This window comes from Talpa occidentalis, unplaced genomic scaffold, assembly GCF_014898055.3.
Source record: "Talpa occidentalis isolate TD23 unplaced genomic scaffold, MPIMG_talOcc4v2.1 talOcc4.14, whole genome shotgun sequence".
Taxonomy (NCBI): Eukaryota; Metazoa; Chordata; class Mammalia; order Eulipotyphla; family Talpidae; genus Talpa; species Talpa occidentalis.
This window is the reverse complement of record NW_023601433.1, coordinates 31,078,900-31,093,788: the sequence shown is the minus strand read 5'-3', so window position 1 is coordinate 31,093,788 and position 14,889 is coordinate 31,078,900. Positions and strand designations below refer to the sequence as shown.

The window sequence follows — 14,889 nt, the reverse complement described above, 5'->3', positions numbered from 1 at the left end:
ACCCCTCTGCTATGGAGCAGAGAGGCTCGTCAACAGAGAAATTTAAAATTTGTTAAAGCCATCTGTCTTTTGTTGGAAGAAGTAGTTTAGCCATAAGTTGTAGCTACTGTTTTAACAGATTTACAAATAGTTAGGGTGGGTCTGACTCAGGTCCAAGGAACCAATTGGATTCATGTGTGCTAATTTAAGAGTCACTGCCAGGAAGAAAACTTCCCTTAGATATCATCAGGCTTTGTTATTTACAGGGTGTCAGTTAAGGTAACTGGAATAGAATATCTAGACCACAAAAAACAAGAAGATAGGACCAAATTTTATGTATGCTGGGGTATATGTATAAATTTGTGGAAATATTTGTGTTGAAATATTTGCTGCTTCTTTCTACCTCATACTGATGAAGAATGGAGCCTCAAAATCTTGTTTTGCTATGGAGCAAATATTAAAAGTGACATCACTTTTCAACTTGTCTTGTTTACTTTACGGCAAACAGCCAGTCTTGATAGCAGTTATCATTTCCTGTTATTAGTCCTTCATAAAAGTGCAAGAATAGTACAATGGAAACCTGTATACCATTTACCTAGAATCACCAGTTATTTTAATTTTGCCATGTTATTTTAATCTCTCTCTACGGTTATATTTTGGGGAGCCCTAAATGTGAGTTTTAATGACTGCACATGTTTAATTATAATGGTATAATTAACCATTCTCTTACTATGGATGCTTATTTACTGTTTTTCCCCCAATTTAAATTTTGTTCAATGAACATCCATATTAAGTACTATACGTAGGACCTCATTTTAAAACCATAACTCTCTAGAGTAGATGTTACAGAAAAAAAGGATTAAGTTTAGAGAATTTAAGTAATTCATCAAAGGTCAAATAGCCAAGTCTATTATTTTCAGTTTCTGGCACATAGTAGCTTGCTCAGCCAAGAAGTGGTGGAGCTGAGACTTGAGTCCATGTCTTTTGGGAAGTTATGTTCTTAGTTATTTCATACTTCGGCATGTCTGCCATCTTCCTAGATGGTTACTGTTCTGTATAATCTTTGTGCCTTTCATCTCTCCATTATGCTTTTAGTATGTCATCTTCTTAGATGGGTCAGTAGGTTATTTTGATATTATTGCTTTACCTTTCTTTACCTCATTAGGCTGTGAGAATCTTTTGCTGGCTGGGGGGGAGCGGTCCTCTGTGTTAGTCACCTATTGTTTTCAGCTCCTGTTACACAGGACCTGCTCAATAAATATTTAGTAAATAGATACATGGTTGAAAGTTTCTTAATGTATATTACTAAATTGCTTGATATAGATCTTGGAGCAGTTGAATTTTATTAGCAAGAATTTTGGTACTGAGCTCATCACATACTAGCATTGAGAACTAGAACTTCAACGAATCGAAGAACATGTTATTTGGGCCATTTTATATCCATATCACTCATACATTTCCACATGAGAAAGACATAGGTCTATCCCATTCTATTAAGTGGATATTTTATTTTTACTAAGTCCATCACTTATTTTCAAATAAAAAACCATGTGTTATATCTTTGTTTCTTGAAATGATATTTACTGTAAATATTTTACCTATCTATTAATGAAACTTTGAAAACCAAATTTTTCACAGACTAAATAGTATTCCACCTCATGAAAATATATGTGTATATATTTATTGTAAAAACAATGTTCTATGACTGTAAGTGTAGACTAGTTTAATTTAGAACATAGATTTTTTTTCATATACAACACTAGTGTATAATACTTCTTATTTTTAAATGAAATTATTTCAAACCTGCAGAAAAGTTTGGATATTAATATAACAAACACCCAAAGATCTACTATGCAGATATGTATAGGTAGCTAATAAGTTCTCTTATATAGTAGGAAATTCTTTTGCATATAAAGTGATTTGAAAGAAATAGATATTTACCAGTTGAGAAGATATTTCTATGATCATATCCTCTAGTTTTTGTCAAAGAGATGTTAGACTTGCCAATTTGTACAAATGTAGCTCAGCCTGTCTCAGATGTTGTAATTTCCAAACCTTTCATTTGATGCCTTCAGGGATGCTAATTTAAAACAACTTTCCTTGACTATGCTTCAAGACCTATCAAGGCTACAGGCACAGCTGTGGGGTTTTTTATTTGCAGCTAGAAACCCATCATTCACTCTTCCTTGAACACAGTTGGATATGTTCTTGCTTCCTGTGTGGCAGTGCTGTTATGGAACCTTTTATTTAAGTATGTATGGATGAATACAAACTGGATGTAATGAATTATAGGATGTAATTTTTATCATCTTTTTCTGTTTTAAAGGTGATGTATTATTTTTGCAACCACTAATTTCAACAAGGGAAGAAAAATAAGTCATGATAGAAGAAAATTATTGTCTTGTTATAAACTACTCTTTTTTTTGTTGTTGTTCTACAAGTTAGATCTGTGATTTGTGGATGCAGTCCAATACTGACCTTGTTTATTGTGTCAATACTTGAACTTTTGTTTAAAATATTACAGAAAAGATAAACATACACAAACATAAACAACCCCACCAAAGGAAAACATTATCTCATCGATTTGCTACAGGCACTTGATTCCAAAGAATTCAAAGAAACAATTAGCAGGATTAATACAGTTTCCCCTTTTTATTCAATAGTGGAAAAGATTTACTAACGCTGCTACACATTACATTAGCTTATGAAATATTGTATTTGATTTTCCCCTGTTGCTCATTGTTCTTGCTTTTGATTTAGCTCCTTGTTTACTTTGATTTACTTTTTTAATTTCATATCTTAATTATTTAGGTTAGAAGAAATTGCCCTATTTAATCAACAATGGTAGGAGCATCAAAGAGTAAGAGACAAAAGAGGTTCAGTAGGATTTTAGCAACTATTTCTGAATATTTATTTTTTCATGCTCAGATCAGGTATATTCCAGAAAATAGCAGCACAATTCTCTTTAAACATCAAAAGCCGATATCAGTGAATGAAAGTGTTTTAAAATGTTGCCTCCAGTCCTTGTTACTTTGAGTTATGTGTAAAGAAATGTACAGCTGAGACTGTGTCTCATATTTGAACACTTCAGGCTCTTTAGAACATGGAAAACAACACCTTTGGGGACTTCTTTCTCACTTTCCCACAGTAGGAGAGTCACATGTACTTCTGAGCTAGGAGGCTGTGAGATGGGCTCTTCTATACCTGTATCCGCCAAGAGCCTGAGCAGTTGCTGAGCAGTTGTCTTATTTTACAGAAGTCCAAGGTGAGAGAAGAGACGTAACTAGGGGCTTAGGGGTCACATTTAGTAAATTATGATGCCAAGATCAAATACTGGTCTTCTGACCCTTACATTTAACACTTAATGTCAGTAGTGTCTTTAGTTCACTACTGTTTTCACCTTAAGACAAGAATTTTACCTTAAGAATTCTGGAACAGTATTTTTGGTAACTCCCTACAAACAATACCTCATACTAATCATACTTAAGATTTTGAATTTTTTTTTTCTTTCCAGGATTCATACCTGTATGTAGCCTTGGAGTGGCTCAAGTGGGCAGGATGAACTTTGGAAAGGATGTCAGCACTTTGAAATATTTTACCATCTGTGGCTTGCAAGAGGGCTATGAACCATTTGCTGTTAATACAAACAGGGATATTACCATGTGGCTAAGCAAGAGGCTTCCTCAGTTTCTCCAAGTTCCATCAAACCACGAACATATTGAGGTTTGCTTTATCTTTAAAAATCAGATCATTGCCAAAACTCAGGGGTGGGAAGATATCTTTACATGGTTGAGTTCCTGCTTGGAAGTTGTTGTCACTTAAAATCATGACCTTGATGTGTTACACAGTAGTGGAATCTAAAATAGGGTTAGCCTCTGATTTTAGTTTCATTTTAAGTAGCCCATTGGAATGAATAACAATATTTAATTACTTTATTGTTTAGATAATATGAGCTCAATATGAATATATACAACAATAAGAGGAATTTCCCAAAACACTATCTGAATCAGAATCAGATCTTTGAGTATATCTGTAACACTGCACTCCCTTTGTTTTATCATCTCATTAATACAATGATGACGTGTGGGCTCTGTATGGGGTTTTACAGGAATAATATGTGTTAGTGGATCTTTAGAATTAGGAAATAAGTGATGATGGCTAGAATTTGATTGATTGTTTCTTCATCTGCCAGGTGACCAGAATAGACGGCACCATAGATAGTTCTCCATGTTTAAAGATCACGCAGAAGTCTTTTGGCTCTCAGAACAGCAGCACGGACATCATGTTCTATCGTCTAAGCATGCCCATCGAGTGTGCAGAGGTCTTCTCCAAGACTGCAGCAGGAGGCCTCCCTGGTGCTGGTCTTTTTGGGCCCAAGAATGATTTGGAAGATTATGATGCAGATTCTGACTTTGAGGTTCTAATGAAAACAGCTCATGGTCATCTTGTACCTGATCGAGTTGACAAAGACAAAGAAGCTACAAAACCGGAGTTTAATAACCACAAAGATTATGCTCAGGAAAAGCCTTCGCGTCTCAAACAAAGGTCAGTGATACATGCAAAATGATTTTAAATATATCCTTATTCTGTGAGGGCGAGGGGCTTCAGTAGTGGTTAAGGCATTTCCCCATGTCAGTTTGTCTTCCTCCTTCTTTACATACCAAGAATTCTACAGACAATAAAGCAACCTGTTTGTCATTTTATTTTTAACCACAGACATAATCTATCACAAGAGTTACTTTTTTAGGCTTTTTTTTTTTTTTTGGTGGTAAAATCCATATTACAGGGCCTCCCTGGTGGTGCTGGTAGTCCTGTCTCGCCTGCTGCTCCCCTCAGCAGTGTATTTCAGTCAGTCTGCCTGTTCTGTTCCCCACTCTGTCTCTGGTGAATCCTCTCACTCTCCTGCACATCTTGCCTGTACCCCGGTTCTTGGTAAATAAAGAAATCTTTTAAAAAAAGTGTTAAAAAAATCCACATTACAGGGCCTCCCCGGTGGTGCAGCGGTTGAGCACTGGGTTACAAAGCTGCCCGCAGCCTCTGCAGTGCCGGTTTAACGTTTAATTCCTGGCCACCGGGCTTGGGTCCCACATGGTGCAGACCTCTCCTGCCACCCGCTGCTCCCATCAGCAGTGTATCATCAGTCTGCCTGTTCTGTTTCCCACTCCAGCTCTGGTGAATTCTCTCGCCCTCCCGCGTTTCTGACTGTACCCAGTGCTTGTATAAATAAATAAATAAATAAATAAATAAATAAATAAATAAATAAATAAATCTTTAAAAAAATATTAAAAATAATCCACATTACAACAAAATTACCCTATTCACCATTTTTAGATACCTAGTTCAATAGTGTTAAATATATTGACATTGTTGTGGATTAGATCTCCAGAACTTTTTCATCTTATAAAAAGAAATGCTATACCCGTTTAACAACTCTCCTTGTCCACCACCCTCTCACCCCTGGCAGACAACATTCTTTTTGTTTCTAAGACCTTTACTTAGACACTTGATGTAAGTGGAATCATACAGCATTTGTCTTCTGATGACTCTTCTCATTTAATGTAGTGTTCTCAAGGTTCAAACACATTGTAGATTTGTCAGAAGCTTGAATTTCCTTTGCATTTTGGGGATGAACAATGATCTGTTATGGTTATTATACAATATCTTGCTCATTCATTCATCCTTTGATGGGCATCTGGGATGTTTCCACCGCTCAGCTATTGTGACTAGTGCTGTTATGAACATGGGTAGGCAAATATCTTTTTGAGATCCTACTTTTAATTCTTTGGGTATATATCCAGAAATGGGATTGTTGGTAGTTCTGTTTTTATGTTTTTGGAGGAACTTTCATATTGTTTCTCTGAGTAGTTGCACCATTTTACTGTCCTACTGACAGTGCAGAGATTTCCAATTTCTCCATAGCCTTCTCAATGCTTATAACTTTTTTAAAAATAGTAACAGGCCTAATGGATGTGAAGTGATATATTATTGTGGTTTTGATTTACATTTCCCTGATTTTTAGTGATGTTAGCTTTTTTTGTTGAATGATTGAAATTCTTTATATATTCTCGATAGTAACCCCTCATCAGCGGTATGATTTGTAAGAATTAGATTTTTTTTAAAGATTTACTTATTTATTTATATAAGCACTGCATATAGTCAGAAGCGCAGGAGGATGAGAGAATTCACCAGAGCCAGAACGGGGAACAGAACAGACAGACTAACGAAATACACTGCTGAGAGGAGCAGTGGGTGCGGCAGGAAGGGTCTCCGTGCCATGTGGGACCCTCGCCGGTGGCTGGGGATATAACTGGCGCTGCAGAGGCTGCGGGCAGCTTCGCAGCCCAGCGCTCAACTGCTGCGACACTCGGGGAGGCCCAGAATTAGCCCTTTGCACTCCGCTGTCCCCTCTCAGGGGACATCGGAATTCTAGCATATCACTCAGATGTCCCCTCTCAGGGGACATTGCAATTTATTAATGATTACGGAGAATTGAGTTATTTCAATGCAACTTTTTGAGACATGCATGTTTCCCTGAAGTTTTATCTTGAAATGGCACAAGAAATTAAATCAAAATATCGTAAAATTACTAAGATATATACAAGAAATGTCAGCGGGTTTCGTGTTGGACGAGAACGTGAGATGCGTGCTCACAACGGTCTGAGCCCTTCGCGACGCCACTTGAAAAGAGCGATAAGGGGAGTTTGTAGAAGAAAGGTCGGTTTTCGAACATAGTGCGCACTGTATAGTGAGATATATAATTACAAATAAACAAGTCTACATCTGGAGGAAAAGATTTTCAAAGCTGAGCTCATTTTGGTTTGAAACTTCAAGCAGTGCACATAGATCTAACGAGGAGAAAATCGGAAAAGTGATTCTTTTCTTAGAGAATAAATTATTTGGTGAAAGCTATTTTGGTAAATATCATCTTGTCAGTTAGTAATAACAATTAGAAATTTTCAACCCATGCATTTATTCATATTTTTTATTAGAACAATGGCAAAGCGTCCAACCACGAATGAGTCTCATGACACAAGTAGCAGTGAAGATGAGCTGCAGATAGACCTCTATACAGACATGTCTAACATGCACTAGTCAGCCTGCAATGCATATTGGGGAGTGTTACAGAACTTATCATACTGTACAAAATTATAAACATTAAAATATTGTTTTTTTTGCAAATATACATTCCTCCATGTCACCCAATTCATATAAGTCCAATATCATTATAATACATTACTTGGTTCCAAAATTATACTAAATAATACGAGGGTCTGTAAATGCTCGTTTCTGCCACAAAGTAGCTTTGAGTGCCTGGTAGCCAATGTCCAGAATGGTTCGGAGTGCAAAGGTTTAGATTTTTTTTAAAGATTTATTTATTTATGCATACAAGAACTGAGGTGTAGGCCAGAGGTGTGGGGTTGGGGGTTAATAGGATTTACTAGAGACAGAGTAGGGAGCAAAATAGTCAGATTGACTGAAAAACACTGCTGAGGGGAGCAGTAGGTTAGACAGGAGAGATCTGCTGCACGATGTTGCTGCAGTGGCTGCCGATAGTTACAGAGTGCCACACCTAATCCCTTATGTTAGGTTTTAAGATGCCTATATTAATTTTTTTTTTTTTTGGTTGAAACTTAGAGGGCATTCTTTCTAAAGAATTTTTTTTTAGTGGACAAGAAGACAATATTTTAGCTTTTGTTACTGTACTTAATTTGAATATCTCAACCTCAGCATGATTAACATTGGTTAGATAGGTATTCGTTATTTGTGCCCTGTGCATTGTAGAGTATTGAGCAGCATCTCTGGCCGCCACCCACTAGATGCTGTGTCAAGCAGAAATATCTCTAGATATTACCAGATGTCATTTAGGAAGCAAAATCTGCCTGGTTAAAACTACTTTACAAAATTGATTATCATTCATGTTTAAAGTAGACAAAGCCATTTATGTTGCTTATTCCTAGTGCTCTAATGTATTTCAGATTTTTGCTTAGAAGAACAAAACCAGATTATAGCACAAGCCATTCTGCAAGACTCACGGAAGATGTCCTTGCTGATGATCGGGATGACTATGATTACTTGATGCAAACGTCCACGGTATGAGGTTGCAGCTTTTGTCATTTATCACTACCAAGTTATGCTTTTCATTTCAGATAGTTCACTATGAGCCATCATGTTTAGCTGGCTTATTTTAAAATAACTAATCACATATTTGAGGGTCTGAAAACTTGAAATATTCATTTGTATAATATGCTATATGAGAACTCTTTTAAGGGAACTGTCCTTAAGGATACCCTTAATCCTGAGTTATGCTGTTTTATGTCTTGGCAGAAATTCAGTCTGCCACTTAATTTTTCCAAGTCAATATAATTTCCTTCATTTTACTGATATGCCTGAAAAGGATCATTTATCCTACTTTGTTAGAAGTCATTTTGCTTTCTGCCACTTCAAGTGTTCAAAACATTTCTTCCTAAAATACCAAATGGAATATGTATAATTATGTCCCTTGTAGAATACCCCCATGATTGATTTTCATATATTGGATCTTAACTATTCCAAAGTGATTTTAAGGTGTCACAATATCTCTTAGCAATGGACAAGGCAAAAGATACTCTAGAGGAGAGGTGAATGACATTCACACATACTTGCGAGTATAAAAAACCTCAAAAGCTTTGGCATATTTGCTTAGATAGTAGTTAGTCCTTTATCTTTTTCCAATTATTTCTGATTAAATGAGGATCTATGTTTTAGGACTGTCCTCATTTTGCAGTCAGTCCTCCATACCTAGAACATTATATTAGGCCATATGACTTTAAACAAAGAAATATATATCGTTAGGCAATTCAAAGATACTACAAATCAAAGCTTTGTTCTTGCCACTTTGCCAACACTTGGTTTCGCTATCTTGACAGTACTATTACTCAGTGAGAATCTTTCCGGGGCAAGAACCTGCTAATGTCTGGGTGGGCTGGATTACCTCAGATTTCCATCAATATGACACAGGCTTTGACTTGGACAGAGTTCGAACAGTAACCGTTACTCTAGGAGATGAAAAAGGAAAAGTTCACGAAAGGTTGGTTCTCCTTAAATTTTTTACATAAAATCTGATAAAAATGTTGATAAATCTAGGTGTTTTGTTTTTCTTGAATTTCATATTCAGAATAATCTTTTACTTATAGGACTGTTATATTCAAAATGTTAATGTCAGTGTCCTTTTGTGTCTTGCACAAGCCATTTAGACATCTGAATATATTAAAAGTGAAAAACATTGTAAAGTAAGAGCAGTGCATCTGTTTTGGGTAATAATCATATTCCTTCAGGTGACATTATACAAGACGAACAACTTCGGTTACCTATTGTTAACCTTTGCTGAGGGCTTGGAGATGGGTGATTGTGAAAAATATAGCATACAGTCAGATATGTATCTTGGGAACTGGTTATGTGGTGGGGAGAAAACTGTGCATACAGTATGGGCTAGTAGTTTAGACCAGGTGGACACATTTGAACTCAGACTGAGGAGTAGTGGGTTCTTTCCTCAGCTTTGCCATTGACTCGCTGTGTGGCTTTGGGTAAGTCAGTTACACTTTCTGTGCCATCCTTATTCATTTGTAAAGCAAACCAAACTCAAACCAAACCTTCAAAAAAGTGAAGAAGGCTATCTTCCTTGCAGAATAAGACAAGAGAAGATCTGACCATTTGCATCTACCTTTTGTGCCCATGCATCCTCTCTGATCTGCTGTGACAGGTCTCATGGAAAGAGTGTGCCATAACCTTGCTTTTCTTTTATAGCTGCACCATCATTTTTGATGACTGGAAGCTTACTCTCCTGCCTTCAGATTGTAACCTTTGCAATGTAATGAACTTCAGCTTGAGACAGTGAGCCTAGAAAAAGTCTTGAATGAAAGAGTTTTATTTACATCAGTATGAGGACCCCCAACCACCTGTCTCCAGGAATATTCCGGGGGTTCACATTTGATTTCCATGAATGGCTGTCATAGAAGAACATACCTCACTAAAGAGATGGGATATCAGCTAGATGATTCTACTCTAGGAAATATAGGCCAGGGAACAGGTTGTTGAATCTTATGGAAGTAGTACAAGGAAACACAATTGCCTTGTGATTGTTGAAAAACTGACTATCTCAGCTTTCTTCTATTCCTCCTGTTTGCCTGCTGTTAGCTTTTTTGTTTGTCTGATACATTTGATGTATAGTAACAGTGATGGAGAAGGAGGTGAAGTTTAAATGACCTATGTTTGTCACCTTCTCTGGTAAAGTTTAAGATAAGGGTGAAATTGAGGTTGGGGTTTGTTGTTGAGATCATTGATTTTGTTCACACTGTAGCTAAGTCTGTCTCTCATGACAGATCTGTGGAAATTTGTGATGCCATAAAGAGGCATCATTTTGGCCAAATTTATGACACACTGAATCTGTGATAGATCATTTAGAATTGGTCTAAGGACTTCGATAGTGTTTGGAAAAGAATGTTTCTCATCTCAGAACGAGTGGTTAAAAAAATAACTATGAGAATGAAAATTACAAATTTGGATGATTAGTTAGTAGCTAAACTTTTTTGAACCTCAGAAAAAGGTCCAGTTTGGTTTGAGTTTTTGGAGGGAAGGTGTAGGTCAGTTCTTACTTGATTCCAATTTGCAGACCTGTCTCTACTAGGTGTGAAATTTAGAGACATGTCAGACCTGATTCAGAATATCCACTGAAGTCAATGGCCTTTTGCTCAGAATCAGAATTGGGCCCATTGTGCACCTCTCCCATTACAGCATGAGCTTGTTGCTTGCGCAGCATAATTTAGGTTTAGTTTGCAAAATATACATGCTTTCTGTTTTATCTGTGGTTGTACAAAGATAAAAATGTTCTTTTGAAATTCAGCATCAAACGCAGCAACTGCTACATGGTGTGTGCAGGCGAGAGCATGAGCCCGGGGCAAGGACGCAACAATAACGGGCTGGAGATCGGCTGCGTGGTGGACGCCGCCAGCGGGCTGCTCACATTCACTGCCAATGGCAAGGAACTGAGCACGTACTATCAGGTACGGCGCACGGATGCCACCTGTTCTAGGGAGGAAAACCATTTTTCTCCCTTACAGGAAAAGACGAAATTAGAAGTTAGAAGAAATTAAAAAAAGGAAATGAGTTATGTATTTTTTTACCCCCGTTTGAATAATAGTGTCAGAAGCCCATGTGAGTAAACAGTACATTCCTCCAAAAACAGTCTCATAGTAATGACATAAAATCCTCCAAATAATTTTTGAAAGAGGATGTCGATGTGCAAGGCAAGGTCCCTGGTCCCCTTGTGAGAAGTGTGCCTGTGTTGGTACGAAGAACATAAGAATCCTGTGTTCTTACCTTTACTATTATTTTTAAATGCATCTGTTTTTTTCAGGTGGAACCAAGTACAAAATTGTTTCCTGCAGTTTTTGCACAAGCTACAAGTCCCAATGTTTTTCAGTTTGAGTTGGGAAGAATAAAGGTAAGGCTCATTCCTGATAGTATATTTGGGTTGCTTGCTAGGACTTACTTTTTATTTAATAAATTCAGTGTTTTATTCGTATTGATGTTAATCAAGCAAATCATTCGTTAAGAGAAAGGTAGCCATGATTGAAAATTCTATAATCTTTCAAGTCACTAGGGGAACCTTATTAATTAAAAGGGGTTACTGTCTGGTCATTATAAATATACTATGTAATAAAACTAGGCTTATGGGAATTAAAAAGGCCAAATTACATAGAGATCAGTAATCTGAACTCATATGAGCTAGTGAACGGGCTTAAATACTTGGAAGTATGCTACATGATGGTAAGTGCTAGAATAATGGCATGGGTAGAATACTCTGGGAACATGGGTGGAAGAATAGCTAAATTGAATGGATGGTTCAGGTAAAACTAAATGAGCACATAACATTTAAGTTGATACTTAACTGTTAAACAGGAGTTCTCAGGGACCTTATTAGGAAAGGCATTCTAGATAGAGGGTAAGAGAAAAAATTATGTAAGCATCAAAGTGCTGATAGATGCCTTCTAGAATACTGCTGGTGATTAATTTGGATAAAAGGTAGACCAAGTCCAGTTCAAAAAAAGGTTTAAATGCCATTCTAAGAAGCTGGCAACTCTTATATTGACAGTATCAATCCAATGGAACTTTGAAGCAGGGGAATGGGTCATCATAAAGCAGTTTTGGAAAAATATGTTGTTGGTAATATGGAGAGAGTATTGTGGAGATAGAATTTACTCTCATAAGAATGAGAGCAGGCAGTAACAATTTGGATTCAACAATTTGATATTGTCTACATGGGGAAGAGGTTGAGAGCCTGAAAGTGACAATGGAGAGAGAGAGGGACAACCAAGAAGGTATTTTAGAGCAGAAACTAATAAAACTTTACAATGAATTGGATTAATAGGATTTGTTGATCAATTGGATACTGGTAATCAGAAGAAGCAAATATTAAATTATTTAGTTTGAGTAACCAGGGGATGTTAATACAAAAAACAGAAGAGCTTGTTGAAATTCAAGGAAAGGAATTGCATTTTGCAGTTGTGAAAATTGAGATGCTGGGAAATATCAAGATGAATATAGTGGCTCGGCAACCCTGGCATGACACTTAAACCATATGAATACTTTTGACTTTCATAAAATGGGATTGTCTGCTGCCATGAAAAGACCAACACCATGTGGACTCAAGAAATCTATTTAATTAGAAAGATTTCAGTGACCTTGCCAGAAGAATTTCTGCAAAGGGATGGAAGAAACTATATTATAGTGAATTCAAAATTGAAAATGAGAGGAGACAGCAAGTTTGGGTGTTTTTTTTTTTAAATAAAATTTGATATCAAAGTGGTTGTTTTTCAGAATGCTTACTTATATATTGGACTATTTGACATTTCCATTTGGGTATTTTATAGATACTGCAAATTGAGTATGTCCAAAACTGAACTGCTGACCACTACTACCCCTTCCTCTTCACCTGCATGACCTATTCTTCTCCATGGTAGTTCAAAGCAAATCTAGTTGCTCAGATTCACATCTTGGAAAATCATCCTTGATTTCCCCTTTTTAACCCATTCTGCATTCCAATTTCATCCCCCAGCAAATCCCCCACCTTCAGGACACTGCTTCTCATCACTCCAACTGATCGCACCCTCCATCACCATCATATCTTATCTGCGTTATTCTAAGTCTCCTGGTCGGGTTTCTTTAATTTATCCTTGTTCAGCTGTTTATTATACAGCAACTGGACTGTCATTTATTTGAAATATTTGTTATTCCACTTGAAATCCTAGACACTTAAGTCTTCTTGAATGCAAAAATTAGACATCTTATGGTAATTCTCAAATCCTAAAAGGTCCATCCATCTCTGACTTTGTGTGCTGTGGCTCTCTCCTCTCCAGCCACAATGACCTTCAGCTCTTCCTCAAGCTTGCTAGTAAGCTGGGTTGTCAAGTGCTTAGCATCGCATAGAAATTCCCCACTTCACCTTCTCCTACATATATCCATATGCTGCTTCTCCCTTCTTTAAATGTCCCTTCTCAGTGACATCCATTCTGATCTTATTTATTATTGCTGCCTTGAATTCTGGTTCTTCCAGTTTGGTTTTTACTCCAGGATCTCTTTTCCAATACTCTTCAAATTGTAATGATTTTGTTTATTTTTTTGTCTCTAATTAAAAGAATTGGAAGGTGTGTAAAGGCAGCACTTTTGTTTGTCTTTTTCCACTGATATTTTTTCAGTATCTAAAACACAGTGCCTGACTTTTCTCTCCCATTAGCTTAAGAGAATAGGAGAGTAGTTAGAGGCTGAGGCAGCCTGAGGAATGCAGGAGAGAAGGCTTTAGAGGAGGGAGAGACTGAAGGTAATGCAGGAATATGAGAGAATTGCATTCACAGGGTTCAGAGGAGGCAGGTGGGTGTGGAATGATCAGATATGAATAAATTTTCACTAAGCAGAGACCTGTCTTTGTGACTACACTAAAGGTAAAGATAAATACTGGATGTAGAGGAAGGTAGAGGAAAAATAAATTGTTTGTTTATACCTGATTAATTCTATTTTGTTGTTTTATAACCAGGGTTATTTGTCAGGTACAGATTCTCTGGTATTGCTGCTTACTAAAACCTGATAAACCTCACTCTGAATGAGGGAATGGTTTAAGGATAGAGTGGGTAACGGAAGGGAGGGAGGGAGAGAGAGAGAGAAAGAGAGAGAAGTGGATGTGACTTCTCAGCAAATTTCACCCTGAAAACAGCTAAAGAATTGCTAGGTTTCCCTGAGAGCCCAGCTTGGTAAAGAAATATAAAGAACATGTGATGGCACTTGGATTTTCAGTGTGCCGTAGAGTATATAGGAAAGAATCATTTCCTCTTTTCCTGTCCTGAAATTTTAGGTAATTTTTTCTCTTAATATTTTTCCCATTTGCCCTTTTAGGAACCCTTCAACCAGTTTCTACTATTTCTTATAATGGCTCTGCTCAACATAAAGTGGCTCTTCAATTATGTTTCCCATGCAGGATTCTAGTTTTTGCTTTATTAATCCCATGGGGAGTTATAAATTATTTCTTTTTTCTGCCTCCCACCCCCTAGAACGTGATGCCTCTCTCAGCAGGATTATTCAAGAGCGAGCATAAAAACCCAGTGCCACAGTGTCCCCCACGCCTCCATGTGCAGTTTCTATCACATGTCCTGTGGAGCAGAATGCCCAACCAGTTCCTGAAGGTGGATGTCTCTCGGATCAGTGAACGCCAAGGCTGGCTGGTGCAGTGTTTGGATCCTCTGCAATTCATGTCTCTCCATATCCCGGAGGAGAACAGGTCAAACCTGTGCTTCCTTTACTGTCTGATGGGGACCCTTTGAATTAGGCCACTGCCAAGGATTCAGGGGTGGTTCTGGGGAAACAAGACAAGGTTGAAAAATG

The 14,889-nt window shown here is 37.3% G+C and overlaps 1 protein-coding gene across 1 annotated transcript in view; it reads left to right on the top strand.

Annotated features, from left to right (window-relative positions):
• The window catches only part of RYR2 (ryanodine receptor 2), a 697,569-nt gene that overhangs the window by 471,695 nt on the left and 210,985 nt on the right, over positions 1–14,889 (top strand). The window contains exons 29-35 of the mRNA XM_054694896.1: positions 3,494–3,702; positions 4,172–4,524; positions 7,956–8,070; positions 8,886–9,046; positions 10,859–11,018; positions 11,372–11,458; positions 14,559–14,785. Of these exons, the coding sequence (XP_054550871.1) occupies positions 3,494–3,702; positions 4,172–4,524; positions 7,956–8,070; positions 8,886–9,046; positions 10,859–11,018; positions 11,372–11,458; positions 14,559–14,785 (1,312 nt within the window). The remainder of the gene's footprint in view (positions 1–3,493; positions 3,703–4,171; positions 4,525–7,955; positions 8,071–8,885; positions 9,047–10,858; positions 11,019–11,371; positions 11,459–14,558; positions 14,786–14,889) is intronic.